The following is a 22,528-nucleotide window of genomic DNA, read 5'->3' as shown; positions in this document are numbered from 1 at the left end:
GAATTTTTGATCTGCATTACAAAATGTTATTAAAAAGTAAGTTTAAAAACAAACCAAAATGCCCAGTACCTTTGTTTGTGTCATCACCAAAGTGAAAACAGAATGAGATCGAGAACTCTTGTCATTCATTCCTGTGGCAGCAGTAGCTCTGTGTTTATTTCCTAACTGGAGCCAATTCTGATAGAAAGAGAGGATGTGAAAATTTTGAGAAAACAGTTGTGAGCACCGTGAGGGTTTCTTAAAATAAATAAAATAAAATAAATGTTTCTAGAACAACTTGTGCTAACACACACAAAAGGCACTTATAGAATCATAGAACTGTAGAGTTGGAAGGGACCTTGAGGATCATCTAGTCCAACCCCCTACAAAGCAGGAGTCTCAACCAAAGCATCCAACCTCTGCTTAAAAATGTCCAGTGAAGGAGAGTCCACATGATTTATCTAGATTTTCAAGCTGTCAATAAGTTAAAAAGCCAAAATGAAGTAGGGCACTGAAATATAAAAAATATACACATCATTTGAAATCCATCACTCATCTGCTGCTGCTGCTAGTAGTAGTAGTAGGGTCTTGCTATAAATAAAGCAAGTGGCTCCACCTCACAGCATAGCTGTTTCCTCCCCTACTGGGTTGCAGCTGTGCTCTGCTAGTCATGTATTTGGACTGTACACTCCAAGGTGGGGCATTCTACACACATCTCCCGCCAACTCATCCTGTGCAAAAATAAGGAACCCGCTGTGTAAAAACTTACACAAATAGAAAAAAGGGTTTTTTCTTTTTAAAAATTTTTTTTAATTATTTTTCACAATTAAACATTATCTTCACATACCATAATAAACAGATGCAATAAAAGTAAAAATAAATAAACAAAACAAAACATTTTCATATGATATTAAATCCATATTTTGGGATTCCTCAGATCCCTTGACTTCCCTCCATTCCCTCCGTCGGTTCTTTTATAATTTATTATATAGTACATGTCTATAATTTTCTTATCCTTAAATATTTCCAATTTTAAACATTGTCCTTAAGATTACAAGTGTTTTTTTCAAAAAAGGAAAAAACAAGGGTTCAAGCTAGTATACAAAGACACAATATATAGCAAACAAAGTACAAAGCAGCTGTAGCAAACATGACTGGATCCCAGTTTCGAAGAGACAGCTAGCAGCTGCCCCAACTTGCACCCGATGTGGGACCTTGTTAACTTCACAGGCTGAAGAAGGATTTTCTCTTTGAAACTGGGATCACCAGGCTCTAGTCCTGTTTGCTAGAGCAGCTCTGCCGCTTCCAAGAATTTCCTTGTGCTGGAGATAATGAAAATATATCATTAATTGTACTTATTTTGATGATTCTGAAGTACCGCTTGTATGTACCACATGTCTTGTAATAGCGGGTACATTGTGACGAACACATTCATTGTACTTTGCTTGCCATATATTGTGTCTTTGTGTGCAGGAACCTGCATGTGGCTCTACTCCTGTTTTTCCCCAGCAGTATCTTGCATGTCAGGATCCTGGGGGATGGCAAGAAGCTAGATGCTTCCAGCGCAGGTGTGGAAGGTCTCACCTTGGAATGCTTAAGATTTTCTGTAACACTACACACCTGACAGGAAGTCAGTGGGGAAGCAAGGGGCTATGCTGTCCTTTATGGCACAACTCTGCACACTGCACTAAATGTGAAGAAATGGCCAAATCACCCAAGTCCTCATTATTTTGCAGTAGACATTTTTATTTGAGCTGCAACAGTTACCAACTGTATTGGTAACATTGATTTTATGGCAGAATTGGTTGGTGGCTTTTCATTTAGTTCATATTTAAATGATACTTCTATCATTAAGAGATATACATCAGACAATTAAACATACCATAAATTAAAACAAAAGTTTTTACAATTTCTCACAGGAACTCTGGAGAAATGGGTAAAAGGAGAAATTTTGATCCTGCAAGTAATTTTCTATCAGTACAAGGATCTACCACAAAGAACTAATTGCCAGTTCAACTATTTCAATTCTTATTTGTGTGGAAGAATTCAATTAATTGATAATCTCTTATCCACCATCACTGAAAACTAGAAATCAGTTTTTTACATGAGACTTTTTAAGTCTCGTGTTTTGATACATACAACAACAACCTTACCTGAATATCCAAGTAAGAGCTAACAACATTCCTAGAAGAAAAATAATAATTTTTATCTCTTGTGAAGGGGAAAAAACAAAGTTCTACACATATAAACACAGACCCAGTCCTACAAACCATTCAGCTTACAATTATTCATCAAGAAGCTTCAACGAAGCCTACAAATACCTCAGAAATTATGGATTTACCACACAATTCTAGCAGTATTATGGTCCAAGTATGTACACCTGAAGGAATGAAAACCCACACTTTATTATAAGCTCAACAGAGTTTACAAGGGAATCAATATTATATTTTGCTTGTGGTGGCGACACCTCCAGTACGATTGAGGTGGTGTTACAGAATGTGAGAATAGTTAGCATCAGAACATTTGTAGTTCCCCACCTGTAAGAAATGGGCAAACTATATCTTTGAGATTAATACAAGACAGAAGAGGAGAATTGTTTGCGTGGGGCAGATTAAGGACCAAAAAACTGAGTAAGAAAATGAAGGGGAAGTGGGGCTGGAGGAAAGGCAATGGAACAGAAACGAGTCTGAGAGGACAGTAGGTGGAGGAAACTGCATTCTGGGGGAAAGCAGAGAACTGAGGGACAGGGAATTAATGAGAAATGATATTGTGAAAAAGTGGAGTCAATAGCCAGTTTGGTTGGGGCTTAATTTCACAATTTGTTTGAAAAACCCAACAATTTCCTTGACTGCAGGCTTCTTGTTATGTGAATAACTAATAGGTCCATTTTAAGTCAGCAAACAGACATTTGTAGAAAAAATCATAAAGTGAAATCTTACACAGTCAGGTCTTCCACATAGGGTCCAAAGATAGGATGTTCTCTCACACGAAGCTGTTAATCAGAAAAGTCAGTGTTAATTAATTAGCTTTAAAAGCTTCAGAGATTTAGAGCACATTTATGGAACTATCTAACAAGTTATTGTCCATAAGTAGAAGGACTGAAACTTCTCTAACTCAGTGTTTGCTAATCTGGGACCCCAGAACAGCAGCAACATTGGCATCCTAATCCATATTTGCACATGTGAACCTGAGTGCTGAATAATGGGCCAAACAACTGGACATCACAAATGAAAAACTAAAAAGGGCCTGGGGACAGAGCGGAAAAAAGAGACTGAAGCGTTTTATTATAACAATGTGAAAACCCTAGTAAACCACAGGTAACAAAACAAATGGTTTTTTGCCACAAAATAACTTTTGGAAACCCTGAAAACAGAATGCATCTTTATAATACATTTTATTTAAAAAAAAACATGAAGAACAATAAAAACTTTTCACTGCAAGCATCACACTGTGCAAAATAGTATGCAAGCACAGCTTAAGAAGCAAAACCTACAAAAACAGGGAATCAAAACAAAAGAGGTGAGTAAAACTAAAAGTATGCATGTCAAAGTAGAAGCTGTTTACATGGCCAGCTGGAAGACCTATACGGGGCTGAGAGTGCTGTGCAGCAGAAATGCTGCCAGGATCAAAAGCGGCTATATACACCCCTATATAACCTCACTGAGGCTCACACATTAGCCTTTGAACAGATGCCCATCTTTTTCTTGTAAGAGCCAAGAACAGAAAGGATCTAATTCCTTATGGTTATGAGACTAGCCCACATCCGGAGAGTTACTGTTTTATACACTGACAATACATCAATGTGCAGAACGTAATTAGTTACTTACAGGCTGTTTCTTCTGTCCATTTTCAGCTTTGTAGACTAGCAAGTCGTGAATTTTTTCATTGTAGACTTCAAAATAGCTCATCTCAAGATGAAAATCAGACTAATTTAAAAAAAAAGGCTTTATTGCTGCCCGCAGACCCAAGAAACATGGTACAATACAGCAGTAGAATATATCAATAGTTATTAAGGTGTAAGATCAGCCTCGCTAGGCAACAGAGGAGCTGTAGTCTGTACATATTGATTTTTGGTTTTATTTTATGGTAAAAAAAAATAACCCAAAAACCACAGAAATATCAAGTACTTTAGAAATATGTTGCTTTGGCAATTTGCTTCCTACACACAGCCACATGGAAGCTGTGATGAAATCCCACCCTGCTGGTGAGTATGGGTTGAATGAAGCAGCCACAAGGATGGGGCAAATGTCAGGGTCGGCTTTTACTCAGTACAATTACTCCTGAGGGAATACCGATTATATATACATATAGATATACATATACATACATATACGTGTGTGTGTGTGTGTGCCCATGCGTATATGTGTGTATATATATATGTATATGTATATGTAGTACTATTCTGTACCCCTCCACATGCTTGCCCTCAAGAAAAGCAGTGAGCCAATCAGCTCAACAGCATTTATCACCTAGTTCACAAAACCCCCATGAAATTGTTGCAGGATACTTCCGAAAAAGCACTGCTGCCACTGTGGAAATCATTGCAATCACATGTACATCTATGTGGAAGTGTTGATTCACATTAGCAGTGCCTCCACAACAGTGATGCCCAAAAGTGAACCCAAGGTGGTTCCATGTACTCCCAAAGAAAGTGGAGCAGCCTCAATAAGTTCAGAAAGAAAAGTAATGCTGCAGCAATACCTGTTGTGCTTCTTTTTCTGCTATTTGAGTAAAGAGATCTTCGCAGAATCTTGGTATTATTCCTCTTTCGTCATCATCAAATCCCATCATACTGTAATGACAAATATTGCAATTATAGGCTCAGGTTATAACTCAGCAGAATACGACGTTCACACTTCCTAACGAGGCATTAATACAGAGGGAGCACCAGTTTTAAAAGACAACTAGAAGAAAATTTCTGCATAATATTGTAAAATCTAATAAGATTCTTAAAATGGATTAGCTAGGAAAGAGGACAGGTGACTATGGTGTTCTTAACTGCATGGTTTGAAGTTAAGACAATCCACACACCATATGGCAAGCTTTCGCTATCGTGTGGCTTCTGGTCACCTAACCATATTAATGGTTTTATTTATTACATTTTTATACCACCTCATCTGCAGATCTCAGGGCAGTTCACAACATAGAGTTGCTAGGAGAAGATATTAGATCCATATTATTTATAATAATCCCTCACGTTTATCTTGAACTTTCTACACACTTCACAAGTATAATCTCAGCCATTATTCCAAGAACTATGCCAGGTAGGCCAACATTACTGTCACCATTTTACTGAAGGTAAAATGAAGTTTGGTAGAGCCACTGCCTTGCATGCAAAAGATCCCAGGTTCAAACAGGCATCTTGAGGTTGGGCTGAGGGAGATACTTTGTCTGAAACCCTGGAGAGCTGCTGTCAGTAGTAGACATTATTAGGCTAGATTGGTGTTTCCCAAACTTGGGTCTCCAGCTGTTTTTGGACTACAACTCCCATCATCCCTAGCTAGTAGGACCAGAGGTCATGGATAATGAGAACTGTAGTACAAAAACAGCTAGACTAGTTTTCCAGCTTTCTGGCTATTTTGGGAAACACTGGAATGGTCTGTCTTGGTATAAAAGAGCTTCCTATGAGCCTAGTGACTTAACAGCATACATGAGATCTGAACAAGGAAATTCCTGCTTTGGATCTTAATCTTTTAGTTACTGTTACCCTGTTTAAAACATACCATAATTTTCTTCAGAGAGATTTAAATAAAATGTTCTCTGTACTGTTAGTTTGGCTTCATTCAAGTCAGTCTTCTGTTTCAATAATAATCTCATTCACTTAAGAAACAAACATACAACAAAAAAGCATCTGGATACAACATGTGTTGGGTGTCAACAACAGCAACAGAAATTGAACACTTCCAATCCAACTTACGTGTACGACTTTCCAGAACCAGTCTGTCCATATGCAAAAAGGCAGGTGTTGTATCCTTCAAAGGCTCTTTCTAGGAGAGGTACTGCCAGAGACTGATACACCATCTCTTGGCTTGCAAAATTATGACATTTATCAAAAGACCAGAATGAGAAGTCAAAAGTGAAACTGTAGATTTGTTTTGTATTTGGATGGTGCACAACAGTCTCTTGCCCTGTCATGGAAACCACTTGTAATGTTTCTTCATTCTTATCTCTGAATAAAGGCACAAAATAAATGTTAGTTATAGGGGGCGAGGGACGACAAAACACTGAACACATTCAGCTTTGTAACTGATCTTATAAACCAAATTTAATCTAAATTGTCTAATTGATGTTGTAACTAAATCATTATAATATGTGGCAGTCTTCAGGTTAATTGTGCATCAGCCATATGAATTTTCTATATGAATCTTCTCCTTAAAAGTTTTTAAAATTTCATTATATGTAAAATGTCAGCATAGAGATAGACTGTATTGAAGTTCAGTATACTACATCAGCCATTCATAGAACTAATGTACAAAATACACCTAGATCAAAATAATTCATAAATATAGTTTAGGATCCAATGCTAACATGTGTAACAATCACCAAAATCCACAGGACTTGTTGAAATCCAGGATTACAGTAAAACAGCCAAAGAAAATTATTTACATTTTTATAAAACATATAGTTCCAAGATCAAAGACTAAATTAACTACTACTATAAACTCCATTGCAAGGGCCCAGTTTCTAAAATGCAAAGCTAGCATCTGCAGATCTGTTGCCTAAAAATCAGAAGACTGATAAAAAATTCAAAAGCCACTGTGCTGCATAGCATTTAAAATATATATATATATACAGGGGGACAAAAAGCTGGACATTACTGTGCATGCAGAGTTCCACTTTTGCAACAGGACTTCCCCTTCCTGTCCTCTTGAGTGAGCCCTCAAATTGTGCTCTAGAGGATCCTTCAACCCCCTGGAGCAGATTTTGTGAATGCATGGTGGGCTGCACAAGGGAACAACAGTGCTGGATATGACTATACTCTTGCCCCCAAAATCTGAGGTTTATTAAAATGGAGTCCAGGAGGAATTTTGCAAAGGGAATTGGATTAGCTTCCCTTGCAAGGTGGGCTACTGAGCTAACAAAGTATCAACTATCATCCCATTTTATTTATTTCATATAGTTGTTAAATTGTCTCAGCCCTAGTTAGAACACACAGATCCCTTATAAAGTGGAAAATGGAAGTAAAGAGAAGCACAGTAGTTTGTATACAGATGCAATGGTAATTAAACTGGGTAATATATCTAAGTGGTTGGAGAGCATGTTGTACTACTCAATATCATGGTAACAACTTGTATAATTTCATAATTAGTCCAAAAAAATAATGGTTATATACCTGACACTAAAGGGTCGTATTCTCACAGCTACAGTCACTTTGCTGTTTTCTATTTTGAAAGGGTCTTCTTTACCACATATGTTCTGCATTAGAGTATCTTCTTTCTGCGAAGCAGTTTGTTGAGTATATGTGGTATTTTCTTGCAACCTTCTGTTTAGAGTAAATTCATTAATACCAGATTTCTTGGCTGATATTGTTTGAGGACACAGAATCTTATTCTTTATGCTTGGGGCAGCAGGAGTCTTGGCATGCTGAACAGCTCCACATCTGGGGGTGAATTTCATTCCTTCTGTCGAACCTTTCCTTGGTGTCTTCTGCTTTTCCAGATTTTCATTCTTAACAAATCTATTTTGCAGACTTTCAGTTCCATTTTCCTTACTGGAATTACGCTTTTCAGCTAGTTTTAACATAGACGTCCTTTCATCAAGTTTTCCTACTGTTAAGAGTGATGGTCTAGGAACTTTGTTTTTACTCTGAGAATCACCAACAACTGTCTTGTATCTTAAAGGTGTGTAGCTACCAGTAGCACTTGAACCATTATGATTAAAAGATACATCACTTTTCATATCAGGATTTCTCTTTCCATCTGTGAGGCCTTGAAGTGACAAAAGGCCAGTCTTAACAAACGGAGGGTCACTGCTGCTAATTTTTGGTGGAAACAATGTTTTGCCACTCTTCTGGGGAAGAGGGTCTCCTTTTTCTGGTCTGGCTTCGGGAATATTTGTTTTGTGCTTCTCAGTTGACGCAGTCCTTGTTCGGCGCTGCAACGTCAGTCTTTTTTCCACTCGTGTATTTTCACTGTCATGTGTTGTATTTGTATCAGATTGTTCTTTGCTCGTCACAGTTCTTCGTTGGAGTGTCAGCTTGCCTTCAGTCGTGGAAGCAGCTGAAGTGTCAGCCAGTTTGTTACAGGCTGAAAGCACATAGGTCGTATTTATTTCTTTGGTCTTACTCAGGGACTGTGACTGAGGATTGCTTTGCTCATTCTCCAGTGTGTGGGATGTAAATGTTTGTGCAAACCTGTTTCTAGCAATGACATTTTCTGGAGGATGCTTTTGTGAAGAACCACCAGGTGCACTAATATGGCTTTTCTTAGGAACAATATAAATAGGCATTGAGACCTAAAGCAAGCTGCAACTGCAGGACTGAAACGATATATCATACAAGCTCTTCCTGAAGAGTATACTTGACTTGTAATCTTCTTTTCTCTACAGCACAGAATGTATCACTATGGGATCTGTTAAAAAAAAGAAGCCTTTATTATTTTCTATTTATACTCAACTACTGTCATGCGGGTAATATACTAGACCCTATTTCCGTACCTATGCTGAAGGTAAAGTCTTCCTTGTAGGATGGATAAATCAACATTTAAAATAATTACTTTAAATAGATTTTTAAATGATATTTTAGCATCAAATTCATTTTGTTTAAACTTCAATTTACACAAAATGCCACATTTAAAAAATAACTTAAGTGATTAATTTTATACTTCTCTTAAAACTCAGTTAATTATCACTCTGTCAAAGACAACTGAATTTATCCCTACCTTTCTATGGTAAAGGTGGATAAATGGAAACAAAATAGTTGACTTACTTTACACATATTGCAGCATTGCCTCTTCTAAGTATATATAATAGTGCAAAAAAGGCACATGAACTACATGACTCAACGTTTTAAGATAATGGTTTGATTTAAAGCCATTATTTACATAGGTCTTTTTCATCACTTTAAATCAGTGTTTGACAGTTGGTGCTGGAGGGGAGGAAATTCCCAGGGTCTGTGTCTGAAGCAGAAGTCCATAGACAGCATTACTAAAATATCTGTCACTGATCTCTAACCCCACCCAGCCTTTGCCATTACTTGGCAATATTGTTGCCAAAAGGAAATAACATTTTCCTGCCCATCTCACGTAAATCCTCTACCCAGAGAAAACGGGTGTCAAGCTGCCAAGAGGAACCCATTTTCTTCCTGCCCACGTCCAGCCATCAGTCCAATTTTGGTTCTCCACCTCAAAACTTATACAAATCCTGTTCTTATTCAGCCTCAGCTGCTGGGGGGGGGGGGGAGAGGTAGTGCAAAGTGGAATAAGTACTGGCCAAGTGAAGTGGTGGAAGACATTTCAGCTTAGCTACTGACACTTGATTTGCAGGTGAGAAGCTAGCAAATTCCATCAGGCAACTTCTTTCTGGCGATACTAATTCTTGCTGCAGGTTTCAACAGGCAGGGAGCTGAAACAGCAATATGCAATTTGTGTGTGTGTGTGTGTGTGTGTGTGTGTGTGTGTGTGTTTGTTTGTTTCTGTTGCTTTAAAACTATAAAGCCACCTTAAGTAAGCATTGAGAAAGAAAAGCAGGGTATGTATAGAGAATGACTGTACTTTCCACCTGGTAGAGAAGTTTATAGTCTGTGTATAGAGTGAATATTTCTTCCATTTCAGGATGAGGTGGGGATTTTATACAGTAATCGGTTAGTGAATGTGACCAGGAAATATCTGGCTTGAAGTTTAAGAGAAGGATTAAAAGCAAGCCTTGGGGGCTGCACAGAGTTTGTGCCTTCCGGCGGGGCGGAAAAGCACCTATTAAGAATATCCGTTGAAGTAAACGATGCTTAGCTTTTAGTCCCTGCAAGAATAGCGTCCTCCCTCCGCATCAAATAGTAGGCAGAAGCAAAGGAGCCCCTTCCTTAAACAGGACTAGACTGCAGGAAGCAGAAGACCAACCCTCCCCGCTGCCAAAAAAAGCCACACGTCCCGCATTTTTAAAGCAGGAAGCCCAGGGGGAAAGAGACGGCCTGACCTCCCGGAGAGAGCTGATACCTGTCCAGGAAGGATACCTGTCCAGCGACTCACCTGTCCTCAGGAGATCGACCAACAGCCCGTCCTCCTGCGGCGCCTCCTAAACTCCCCATTCGAATGCGGCGGCGCCGCCTGCTATTGGTTGAGACGGACGGTGAGGTCACACGCAGTCCCGAGAGGGAAGCCGGGAGCAAGCGAGGCTGCTCGCGACATCTCCGGTTCTCAACGGAGCTGCGGCCATGTGCGGGGTGACGGGTGCGCGGGAGAAGAAGGCAGGGCGCCGTCGGCTTTTCCAGAGCGTGTGGGTGGCGTTTAAATGGAGACTCCGCTCCTTTCTTAGGGGGAAGAACATTAAACGGAGGGCCGCCGCCACACTAATAGACCGAGAGGAGCAAGGGGGGGGGAGCAGTACCGTTCGTGCTGGCAAATCTAAACACTCTTAAATTATAGAATTGGATTGTTGGAAAAGATCCCAAGGGTCATCTAGTCCAACCCCCTGAAATGCAATCTCAACTAAATGATACTAGATGCGGGTGCTGTTTGTGTCTCCATTACGGAAAGTCTTCTTGTTTTCAGTTCAGTTTTTCCTGTTGAGATTTTTATTAAATTTTATTTATTAAGTTTGTCGGTCACTTGCCCAGGGCAGCCCAAAGCAACATGCTGCCAAACCTTTCAGACACAGCAGGTACAGCTATTCAGTCGGGTTTTTCCACCCTTTGCTGGTACCTCCTAGTACTCCTCAAAATCCTGTCGTGACTCTTTTAAAAAAATATATTCAAAATTAAAACAAAACCTATTATCCAAAAACATATCATCCTTATCCCCCCCCCATTTTTTCTCCCTCCCCCCACCCCTCCCACACAAAACCCACCCACCCCCACCCCACCCCCGACTTCCCTCAGTTCCAGTCTTTGGTTTCTCTGAGAATGCTGTTTTCTGCATGTTACAAAGTTGCATAGATCCTCAAACTATTTAGCTGATTATTATCAATAAAAAGTTTGTGAATGTTTATTCAAAACCTGCCAAGGAGTCCAGTTCGCTTTGTTGCGTCTACAAATACTTCGTAAAGGGTTCCCATTCATCCTTAAAGTCACAGTTATCCTTGTCCCATAGCTTATATGTCAGTTTTTCCAGTTCTGCATAGTCCGTCAATTTTTCTTGCCGACAGTGCCCTGTGACTCTTAATATTGAGGTAGCAGCTTGCCTTGGTTGAGGTAGCAGCCTGCCTGCATCAGCACTCCCAGCAAGTGATGTTGGAATGCCCAAATGTGGGAACTTTTCCTTTTGGGCAGAGATCATGTCTTGCAAAGCTCACCAATGAGCTACAACTTAGCAGTGTGGAACTTCTTATTCACTTCCAGAGGGAAGTGACTACTACTCACTGTCAAGCTAGTTAGCTCATGTGTTCTCGGTATGTATTTGTATGTTGTGAACCGCTGTGTGATATTGGGATGAAGGGAGGTATACAATTTTTTATAAATAATTATAATGGTAACTCCTGACCTCACAGCAGGGTTGAGTAACCTCGGTCTCAAGATACGATACATACGTCTTTATTGCCATTGTCCCATACAGAACAATGAAATTAAAAAAAATCTACATCAGACATTCAAAACCAACAAGCCTGCTATCCCAGCCTGGTTAACCCCCTAAAAACTCTGGTACCCCATAATTAAATACAATATACTTTTTAAAAAATGATTTTTGGCCCTATTTTTACCATAGGTAGTACTAGGCTGACTGGAAAGTGATCTTCAAGTATCCAGCTATACTTCAATTTCCCCAGAAAGCCTCTGGGCTACAAAGGAGGATATTTTAGCTGATCTTCCTAACAGTTAGACTTTTATTATTATTATTATTATTATTATTTATTTGCCGCCCATCTGACTGGGCTCCCCCAGCCACTCTTGGCTGCTTCCAACTTATTAAAACACAACACAACATCAAAAATTAAAAACTTCCCTAAACATGGCTGCCTTCGAATGTCTTATAAAAGTCAAATAGTTGTTTATTTCCTTGACATCTGATGGGAGGGCGTTCCACAAGGTGGGTGTGACTACGAAGGCAGATTACTTGAGTCTCCTCTTTCTTATTCTTTCCTTGGTCCTCCTTTTGGTCATTCCTCAGTGCCTCCAATACTCTCTTGCCAACCATCACAGCAAACAAACTCAGAATCTCACATACCCACAGCACCTCTGCTTGTCAGGCACATGGCTAACCTCCCTTAGTTGGACAAGGTCTAAATTTAAAGAGGTGCAGAGCATCCGGAATCAACCTTTTCACCCTTGCTGTGCTCAGTACTGGTCATTCTGGTTGCCTGAACTAAAAGGGTCTGAGTGCCCAGTAACCATCTTTATGGAACGCTATAACCAACTCAGGTTGCTCTGGTCTCATCATCATACTTGTCCTCTGCAACGACATGAGACCACAACCTTTTGGGTTACTGGATGGTAACTGGATGGGAGGCTAACCAGTTGCCACATGTATGCTGCTTAGGGTCCCATAGCAAGGGCCTGTAAGACAGAGTTGTTCCGCCTGGCCTTTGGCTTGGAGCCAATTTGATTCCCTCCCTCCCTCCCTCTCTTTCTTTTTTCCTTTCCTTCTCCTGCGATGAGGCTACATTTTAATATTTTAATGTTTCCATATTTTAATGTTGTATTTTAATTTTGTTTTTAAGTTCTAATCATTCAATTTGTTTTTATTATTGCTTGTAAGCTGCTCTGAGCCCGGCCTTGGCTGGGGAGGGCGGGGTATAAATAAAAATTATTATTATTATTATTATTATTATTATTATTATTATTATTATTATTATATAACAGTGAATTACAAGTTACATTTCTTGCAAGGGAAACCCAGATCTTTAAGATGTGCATATTCCGTTTAAAGTTCATGATGCTACGTATTTTACTACTTAATACTGAGTAGAAAATATGAAGTATAAAAGCATTCTCATAACAAAGCTTGCTGGACGACTTAAGTCAGATTTTCAGTCTAATAACCTTGCAGAAGGCCCATTAAATTTCAAGGAAAAATATTAAGCTTTTGCTTTGACTCAAAATCAGTAAGTCTTAAAAATGCTAAAATTTGGTTAGCTTATGCCTCCAAAATTAAAAATTCATCACTTAGTCATACAAGTTGTACAAAACAGTTGTATTTAGAAGGACAGTATCACTTGTTACTTCTGAGAAGAGCTTTTGCTGTGTTTTCTAATAACGTCCATAAGATTGTCACTCGTTACAAGGCCATTCTGAGATTGTTTATTTCGCTGCTGTTCTTTCCTCTTCTGGTCATGTAGATATGGAGAATTTAATAACTGGGGTGGGAGAATAGTGCCAGTTGGTTTAACACGCTTCACAACATCCCAGAAAAGTTTCTTGCTGCTGTTATTCACAAAGGTGATTGCAGTTCCACTGTGACCCAGCCGGCCTGCTCTTCCAACCTGAAAATAAACAACTGTATTTAAATTTGGCCCAATTATCTGTCTCATGAAACCAAAAGAATCCCTCAGGTAACTGTAATCCTCAGATTATCAAAGTTTACAATCAAAGTTTAGTTTCTGTACAGTAAGAAAACCTTCCTCTCTTATCTCAAGTAGCAGATTCTGCTACTTTCCAGAAGGGCCAGAAACTCTGATGAGCAACCAGTCATTCCACCTGAGGCTGCTGAAGAGTAGCAGTGTTAACCATTTATAATAAAATATTTTTCCATTATTTTGTATGCTTCTCACAGAGCTTATAGAGCTAAAATGCAACCAATAACTATTAAATTAAATAGTACAGCAGAAAAGTATATTTACCTGGTGTACGTATTCATCCATACTTGATGGCATGTCAAAATTCACGACCAGCTTAACGTTGACAAGGTCAAGTCCACGCCCCAGGACTCCAGTGCTTACTACAACTTCATACTTGCCTTGAAATAATCCCTAATGCAAAGCATATAGAAACATTATTTCAGCTTCCTTGAAATTGTCTTGTTGTTAAGGTGCAGGATGTAACTAGAAATAAATATTAAACATTAAGAATTCTGTTGCTTGTCTTGTAATCAAAAGTTACAAGACAATATTTCCAACAAAGGAAATTAAGCTGCAGAATTCACAGGGAGGCCAAATTCTGAAAATATTTCAAAAGGAAACAAAAAAGAGCAACAGGGGAACAAGCAAAAAAATAAATAAAAAGGAAGAAAAATAACTTTAAAGTATTTAAATAGAACTAAAAGCCAGTTCCTCTCAGATATATACTCTGAACTTGAACTCACAGTCAGTCTAGCTGCTGCTCTGAATGTTCAAGTATGTTTAAAAACATTAATGATAAACTGCATCTAAAACTAGGTGGGTAAGCTATGGCTCTTCAAATGTGGTTGGACTCCCATCAGTCACAGCCTCCATGGTTAATGGAAATGTAGCCAAACATTGTCTGGTTGGCTGCAGGACCCCCATGCCTGATCTAAAGCCAGCCCTACTAATAAATATTACTGCACACTAAAAGCCCCAGGCACCCTGTTCCCCCTGCTGGCCACTATTTTCAATATACCCTCATGGAATATGGTTGTTGCCCTAAAATTTGTACGTGGATCAGATCAAGTAATTTTCCCAGACCACTCTGATTAATTCCCAGAATGAGCATGGCAACAGGGTCAGCAAATTATTATTATTTTTTTATTATTATTATTATTATTATTATTATTATTATTATTATTATTTCTTCTGTGGAAAGCTCAGTCTGTAGAGCATGAGACTCTTAATCTCAGGGCTGTGGATTCAAGTCCCATGTTGGACAAAAAGATTCCTGCATGGCAGGGGGTTGAACTAGATGACCCTCATGGTCCCTTCCAACTCTACAATTCTATGATTCTATTTATTAAAATCTGTAGATCTCAGAGCGGTTCATAACATAGAAATACAAGATAAAAAACACAAAATACATAATAAAAACAAAAACAAACCAATAAGCCCCCCACCCTCTCCCACAGCCACATTTAAAAGGGTATCGGATGTTAATCAGCCAAAGGCCTAGTCAAAGAGGAACATTTTAACCTGGCACCTAAAGGTGTACAATGAAGGAGCCAAACCTCCCTAGGGAGAGCATTCCACTGCAGAAAAGGCACATTCTTAGGTTGCCACCCTCCGGACCTCTCGTACAGGAGGAATACAAAGAAGGATCTCAGATGATGATCTCAGGGTCTGGGTAGGTTCACATGGAGAGAGGCATTGCTGCTTACAAAGTACAGCTTAATTTGGTTGGAGAGCAGTATCTGTGCAGCAATCCAGAATGCTGCATAGAACAGAATTGTGATGGATTGAACCTATACAAAGCATTCATGAAATTCACAGAAAATTGCAATCTGTTTCAAAAATGTGGCAAGAAAGCACAAATAATTCAGCAGTAAAAGCCTATACACATCTACTCAGAAGTAAATTCAGCAGAGTTCAATGGGACTTACTCCCAAGTAAATGTGTACAGGACTACGGCCTTAAGAATAGGAATCTTTTAGAAAATGGGCATCAGAGATATCTACAAACCTGTAATATGGCAGTTCTTTCTATCTGTGATTTATCAGCATGCATAGAACTTGTTTGCAAGCCTGTAATTTTATGTACAGCATCACTCAGGAGATCTGCACCCAGTTTGCATTCTACAAATACCAGCACAGGAGGTTTGAACAGTTTCTTATCCTAAAACAAAGCAAAGTCTCATTTAAAGTCTTGCATGATCAACACTTACAACTCTTTCTCTTAATTAGTGTGTATACATTCTACTGAAACAATGTCAATTTAAAAAATGTTACACGTGTCCCAATTTCACATTTTAGATATATATCCTGTATTATCAAACTAAGGGATGGTTTCGAGTGCAAAGTGAGTTGCTCCACTCACTTGATCATTTTGGTTACCCTTTTTTGAACATTCCTGTTGACCTTTATAAAACAAAAATTCTAATGAGAAGGAAACTTTGCTGTCTCACATGACTACAGCTAGAATTCTGTATGGTACGTACTGGAATGTTAAGCATATTGCTAAACTGAGGGAGCTGTGGGAGGTGGCAGAGCTGAACAAAGTAAGGTGGCACTTCCAAGTCTGCCAGGCTTATGTAATATTAACAAGTTTAAAGTAGATTGTGCAGGTATCTTTGAAATGCTGTTAAAAATGGAATCTCGTCAGTGATATTAACATTACTGCAGCTTTTGCACGATTATTTCTATGTGGCTTGCACAATGTATTTACCAAAATAAAATATCCTATTTCTGGCAAGAGGATGAGAGTATAAACAATATATTTGCACTAGGATAATAGAACTGGATGCTTTTTCTTTTTCACTATTCCGTATCACAAACTGCTTTTAACCCTCAGTTTAAAAAGCAGTTTGCCATATAACATGCTAGGGCTGCTGTTTGGAGAAAAAACATAGGTAAGGGTTGCTACCGCAACCTCCTTTACCTGGAGTAAGGTCCACTGAATTCAATAGACCTTAATTCTGAGTATAGATGGTTAGAATTGCAAAGGAACTTTTCATTGGGTCCCAGCCATGATGCTTTGGATCCTGCCTATTTCTAAACACGTCAACACTGGGCTACTTAAATGCCTCTCAGAATCACAGATTATAAAGTACTGAAAATGCAATAATAAGCTAATGAATATCACCAACAATATTGAAACAATAAACATTTTGTTTCTTCTTCCACAAGTTTCAACAAAAGCATTGGCTAAACTGAATTGCAGGGACGGGTTTATGCCTCTCTGCTGGGGAGCTTTCAAGAACAAAGCTGAATCAGTTAAACAGCCATTTTCCAGTTTCTCTCCTCCAAATCTGCAAAGAATCACAATTTGTGGAAGAAAAACAACAGGTTCTCCCTTCCAAGGATACTAACATTTAATATTTCAAAAAGCTTTTTCTTTTTGGACGGTTCTTCTACCCACAAGATAATCTGGCGAACGTTGGAACATGGCTGGTTCTTTTCTCCGATGGTTATTTTCACTGGATTTTGCAGAAGTCGATTGGCCAGCTGTTCAGTGCCGAAAGGCATTGTGGCAGACACCAGAATAGTCTGATGGTCTGTGGGGATATTTTCCAAAATGTCTAAAACCTGCTGCTGGAAACCCATCTTTAACATGGTATCAGCCTATGTTAGAGAGAGAGAGAGAGAGAGAGAGAGAGAGAGAGAGAGAGAGAGAGAGAGAGAGAGAGAGAGAGACCAGTAAACATTAATATTCCACTGTAGGAGCAGAGGTGAGGAAATAAAAGATTAATTCACTTTCATTGCCAGCATAGTCAGAAGAACAGCCTTGCTGGATCATTTGGTGCAGCATCCCATTTACTACAGTGGCCAGCCTCTAGGGAGCCTACAGGCAGGAAATGATAGCAATAGCCCACTCTGGCTGTCGTCCCACAGTGACTGGTATGCAGCCTCTGACCCTGGAGACAAATTATATTCCCACCATGACTAGTAGCCTTTGATAGCCTTTTCCTCCATGAGTTTGTCTAGCCCACCACATGCAGCCCTTGGAAGGATGTTCAAAAGGATATGCAGCCCTGAAAAAAGGTTCCCCAACCCTGCACTGTGCCTATTCGCAGCACCTTCCAGTTCTACTTTATGCTTCTCTTTCCTGCCAGCAACTCACTACTGTCCAAAATGCGCACTAGTGTCTGCAGCGGCTGCTCCCACTTTGCAAAAAAAGTGACCTAGATGCTTAATCCTCAGGTGTGCTCTCATCTCTTCCTTCCTGACACATAAATGGGTCAATACACCATCTGAACTGCATTCCAAGCATACCATGCACTAGCCAAAGTACATACGCATTGCATGTGCTTGAAATCTACTAGTGGTCACCAGACAGAAATCAAGCCATTTCAACCATTGCTATTTCATATTTAAGTAATACCCGCATGCACACTCACACATATATTTTGTGTTTTGTCCCACCATGTATACTTACTTCATCCACTACAACAATTTTAATATTATGGACTTGAACGGAGCTTTGCTTTAGAATTTCTAGCAACCTTCCTGGTGTAGCTATGATAACCTAAAGGAAAGAGGGTGGAGGCAAAAATAAAATCAATGATCAGTGCTTCATCATTATTATTTGTCGTTTTTTATCCTTCCATTCCTCCCAAAAGAACTCAGTGTGGAAAACAACAAAAGGTCAAAAAGAATATCCCCCCCCCCCCCGTAATAATAAAATAAAATATCCTCTCTGCTAAATACTTTCAAGGCTGCAAGAACCGGTCTCTTCCAGTCATCAAATACTTGGGTAAACAGGAATGTTTTTGAATTCTACCTAAAGGTTAATGAGGGTGAAAGGTGCACCTCACCAAGGAGGGCATCCCATAAGCAGGGAACTATTACTGGCAAGGCACTATAAAGGAGTCAGCACCCAACAGCAAATAAGGCCTCCCTTGCCAATTGTAAAGCCCAATATGGTTGATACTGGGGCAAGCAATTTTTTAAGGACTTGAGACCAAATCTCAACAAGAGCTGAAGTTCTGGAAGCCTTAAACAAAGAAATCAGTATCACCTCTAGTTCTTTGCCATATATTTTTTTTAAAACCCAAAAATCACAGCAGCAGGTTTTACCTTAACATTTTGTTTCAGGCGATGAAGCTGAGGTGGTAATGGCAATCCTCCAACCAGAAGAACAGTTCTCATGTTGGGCAGTCCAATCATGAGCTCTTTAGCTTGTTTCTCTATCTGTATAGCTAACTCCCTCGTTGGCGTCAGAATAAGAGCAGATGGGGTTTCTGCCTGAAGCAGAAAGTGGAAAAAAGTTGTGAGTTGCCAATCTGCATTCTCAATTAAAAGTATCAGATTAGGGGGAAATAAGAGAACAGTTACTGTAATTCATATCAGATTAGCTCAACAACATCCTTTTCATTCGGATGTCAATGGAGAAGACAGCAAATAGTCACAATGTAACATTAGAAACTGTGGAAATCTACTCCCACCCTACTAAGACTGTTAAGCACAGAAATAAGAGTAAGTGGACAAACTGTTACAGAGTATTTCTGAATGCTGGAGCACTCTTCAGTGATTATCCGTATGAAGAGGTAAAGCAAATGAAAAAGGGGCTGTTGGACAGGGCTTTTAGGTCACTGCCCCCTGCTTGTGCCAGTTGCTCAAGAGTTCAGCTGTAATTTCTGCAGCAGAAAACCTTTTCTACTTGTGGCTGCTGCCTGTGTATTTAGAAGCCTGAAAGGGTTTAAAGTCACATGGGGAGCCTCAATGTGTATAAAAAGATCCCCACTGCAGAATTGCAGCTGAACTCTTGGGCAACAGGTGTAAGCAGGGACACTGAGGACCTTTTTAGGACAATTGACAGATTCAGTAATTGTATCGTTTATCCAGTCAACTGACAGAATATCTAATATATTCTTTCAACTGTATATCTATCAGTTTGCACTGTACTGTTTTCCAAACATTCACTTTTTTCAAGTCAACTGACATAAGTTCAAAGAAGAAACAAACAGCTAAAAACAATTTCTCTAGAATTATCAGTGTAACTAAGGTTGAAATTCAAAGCAGAGTTTCCCAAAGAGAAATCCCCTTGAATGCACTGGGATTTACTTCTAAGTAGACATGTACAGGAGCGTGCTGCACAATTCCGACAGCTTTTTGAAAATGCAGGTTTAAACTTTACCTCTCCCAAGGCTTTAATTACAACAGGAAGCAGGAAAGCAGCAGTTTTTCCTGAGCCAGTGTCAGCTGTGGCCATGATATCCCTGCCCAGTAATCCAACTGGGATCATCTGCATTTGGACAGGAGTTGGGACTTCATAGCCTGATTTTTTCAAATTGGTGTTTAAAATTTCAGGGAAGCCACAGTGTTCAAATTCTACAATAGGTCTTGCAACTTCTTGACCTTGAACAGCAATGCCTAGTTGCTGCTTTAAGTTTTCAATCTGCTCCTCTTGAAGGCTTAGCACAAATGGATTCTCTTCATAGACGTAAGTACCATCAAGTAACGTGGACCGAGTCTCTGCTTTTTCACAACTGCTAGCAGATTTTGAGTTTTCCTTTTCCTCTTTGATATGTAAAAGGTGTTTGGCTTTGCACTCCAAGCTACAAACATCTTCGTCAGTCTTGTCACAGATGTATTCCCCATAACGACCACAAACCACACAGACAGGTTCCCCAGGCTGTGGCCAACGTTGCATTTTGCTGAAAGATTTTATGGGATCCTCAGCAAGAGAAGAGTCCTCATTGTTTGCATTTTCCAATGTTGCTTCAGTAAGAGCTACAGCTGAATCCAGAGAGATGTGCAGCTCAGTGTCTCTTTCCATTGGTTCAAACAAGTCACTCTCTGAGCTTGGCATGTCTTTTGTATCTGACTTAGCATCTCGGAAGTCTGTGACGTTTTCAAGTGAGGATTCACTTGGAGAGGGCTTATTTTTCTTAGTTACACAGGTCCCCTCATCACCAGCATTCCTCTTGACTTTAATAGACCTTGGAACAAACATTCTACAACAGCCTGTAATGAAAGCATAGAATATGTATTACTGTTCACATCTGATAAAAGTAGGACTTCAGAATAATTCAGGGACTACTAAAATGCACTCCGAAGGACAGATCGTGAAGCTGAGGCTCCAATACTTTGGCCACCTCATGAGAAGAGAAGACTCCCTGGAAAAGACCCTGATGTTGGGAAAGATGGAGGACACAAGGAGAAGGGGACGACAGAGGACGAGATGGTTGGATAGTGTTCTCGAAGTTACCAGCATGAGTTTGACCAAACTGCGGGAGGCAGTGGAAGACAGGAGTGCCTGGAGTGCTCTGGTCCATGGGATCACGAAGAGTCGGACACGACTAAACGACTAAACAACAACAACAAAATGCACTCCAATAGTCCAAACCTTAATTATGAAGCATAACAAAATATATTAATGCCATCCAAATGGGAGTTACTGCAATGGCTATCTGAAAGCTTCAACTAGTATAGGCTGTAATTTTCCATTTCCTGACAGAGAACGTTCTGTTGCAGCAGGTCACGATGACGCTGCAATCATCTGCACAGTGCCTCTATTCACTTATGTATTCATAATTTGGGTTTTTAATTCTTAAAACAATTTACCCAAACAATAGCTTCTAAGGGAGCTATTCACTGCAGAAGGCTGACAAGTTGTTCCCTGCCGAAATCGCCATAGCAGCCTCAAACCCAGACAACACACTGCTTCTTAGAAAGGCTTAGGCTGTGTGAGGTACCTTTAAATCACTCACCCACACAAGAATCCTGGAAACTATACTTGACACATTGACAAACTACAGTTTCCAGGGCGTGAGATTTAAACATGCTTCGAATGCATGGCGTGTATATGCAGCCTTGCCTTACTTCTGAGCAGACGAGTGCAGGGCTTGTGCTGTTAGCAGCAAAGAACGACACAGCCCCGAAGAGCTGGGTGTTTGTTTGTTAGTTTTTGTGGCACAAGCTTTTCCGGACTACTAGAACCGGTTCACCCAAAAGCACGTATTATCTACAGGCTAGACAAGCTCGCATAGAAGTCGATGGGGAGGGGGGAAATGAGGACAAACATCCACAGCACCCCAAAAGTGCAGTTTGGGACGATTCCGTTCAAAGCTAAGAGCGAGCAAAGCGACTGTTCCCGATGCAACACAATCACCTACGTGGTCGTGGTGCAGAAGCAAAAGCCTCCGGGCTCTAGTCCGACAGGCCCCCCACTTCCCTTGACCCTGACGCCTCCAGATACCGTAGCTTGATGGTCTCCCGCCGCAGCAGATGGTCCTCCGTGGGGTTTGCAATGTTTTGTGGCCGCTGTAGGCACTCAGCACCGGGGCGGAAGAGACGTACAATAAGCGCCGTACTTCCGCTTCCTGTTTGAATGTGCATGGCAGGAGCTGCGGGGCGGTGGAAACCGAAGCAGAGGGTGAAGGTTCCTTTGTCGTGGTTTCGGGATGGTCATGCCCATTCCCCCCGCACCCACCCCGAAAGTGATTTGGGTGATTGGCTTTTGGAAGAGGGGGGGCTGGAGTTGGGGGTTTTAAAAGGAAAGTAGCAGGGTACGGAAGCAAAAAAATAAAGAAGACACTGGGTATGAGGAAGGTAAAGCTGGGGTGTTCAACTTACAGAACTGATTTCTTTTTTATTGTTTAATTTTTGAAAAGTTTTTATTATTATAATTCAGCATTAATACACACATATTACGAATATACAAGCATACAAGCATACATTTCATACAATCCTTAAAAATGTTCAAACATACCTACATTCAATCCCACAGTTAATTCCTTTTTCCATCACCCCTCACCCCACCTTTGTGTTAGACTTCCAATCTACTCAATTGCAATTTCTTTCCACTTCTATTACTTTCTTTCACACACCTTTAACCTAATTTCATGCTTCTTTTTCTATTACACATTGTTATCCATCTTAGTTAGTATTTCAGTATTTAAAACAGAACTTCTTTATTCTAA

General features: G+C 39.9%; 3 protein-coding genes across 9 annotated transcripts in view; 1 reads left to right on the top strand and 2 right to left on the bottom strand.

The window, feature by feature from the left end:
* The window catches only part of KIF14 (kinesin family member 14), a 32,309-nt gene extending 21,853 nt beyond the window's left edge, over nt 1–10,456 (bottom strand). For 3 of the 4 annotated variants that reach the window (XM_081914799.1, XM_081914801.1, XM_081914800.1), the window contains exons 1-8: nt 10,161–10,456; nt 7,313–8,549; nt 5,897–6,148; nt 4,681–4,771; nt 3,807–3,905; nt 2,919–2,971; nt 2,133–2,163; nt 70–177 (exon numbers count right to left, since the gene is read on the bottom strand). In XM_081914799.1, coding sequence (XP_081770925.1) covers nt 70–177; nt 2,133–2,163; nt 2,919–2,971; nt 3,807–3,905; nt 4,681–4,771; nt 5,897–6,148; nt 7,313–8,427 — 1,749 coding nt within the window. In that variant the 5' untranslated portion in view covers nt 8,428–8,549; nt 10,161–10,456. The remainder of the gene's footprint in view (nt 1–69; nt 178–2,132; nt 2,164–2,918; nt 2,972–3,806; nt 3,906–4,680; nt 4,772–5,896; nt 6,149–7,312; nt 8,550–10,160) is intronic. The other variant, XM_081914798.1, reaches the window with a different exon arrangement.
* NR5A2 (nuclear receptor subfamily 5 group A member 2) overlaps nt 1–22,528 on the top strand; it is a 302,503-nt gene that overhangs the window by 277,011 nt on the left and 2,964 nt on the right. The window lies entirely within an intron of this gene.
* The window catches only part of DDX59 (DEAD-box helicase 59), a 30,729-nt gene continuing 20,003 nt past the window's right edge, over nt 11,803–22,528 (bottom strand). For 2 of the 4 annotated variants that reach the window (XM_081914876.1, XM_081914875.1), the window contains exons 3-10: nt 21,722–21,952; nt 19,741–20,570; nt 18,681–18,848; nt 18,040–18,129; nt 16,974–17,225; nt 15,628–15,780; nt 13,903–14,031; nt 11,803–13,545 (exon numbers count right to left, since the gene is read on the bottom strand). In XM_081914876.1, coding sequence (XP_081771002.1) covers nt 13,282–13,545; nt 13,903–14,031; nt 15,628–15,780; nt 16,974–17,225; nt 18,040–18,129; nt 18,681–18,848; nt 19,741–20,559 — 1,875 coding nt within the window. In that variant the 5' untranslated portion in view covers nt 20,560–20,570; nt 21,722–21,952 and the 3' untranslated portion in view covers nt 11,803–13,281. The remainder of the gene's footprint in view (nt 13,546–13,902; nt 14,032–15,627; nt 15,781–16,973; nt 17,226–18,039; nt 18,130–18,680; nt 18,849–19,740; nt 20,571–21,721; nt 21,953–22,528) is intronic. The other 2 variants (XM_081914877.1, XM_081914878.1) reach the window with 2 other exon arrangements.

The sequence above is a fragment of the Podarcis melisellensis genome, assembly GCF_964234715.1.
Source record: "Podarcis melisellensis genome assembly, chromosome: 6".
Taxonomy (NCBI): Eukaryota; Metazoa; Chordata; class Lepidosauria; order Squamata; family Lacertidae; genus Podarcis; species Podarcis melisellensis.
Note: the sequence above shows the minus strand (reverse complement) of the source record. Positions and strands in the feature narration are given on the sequence as shown.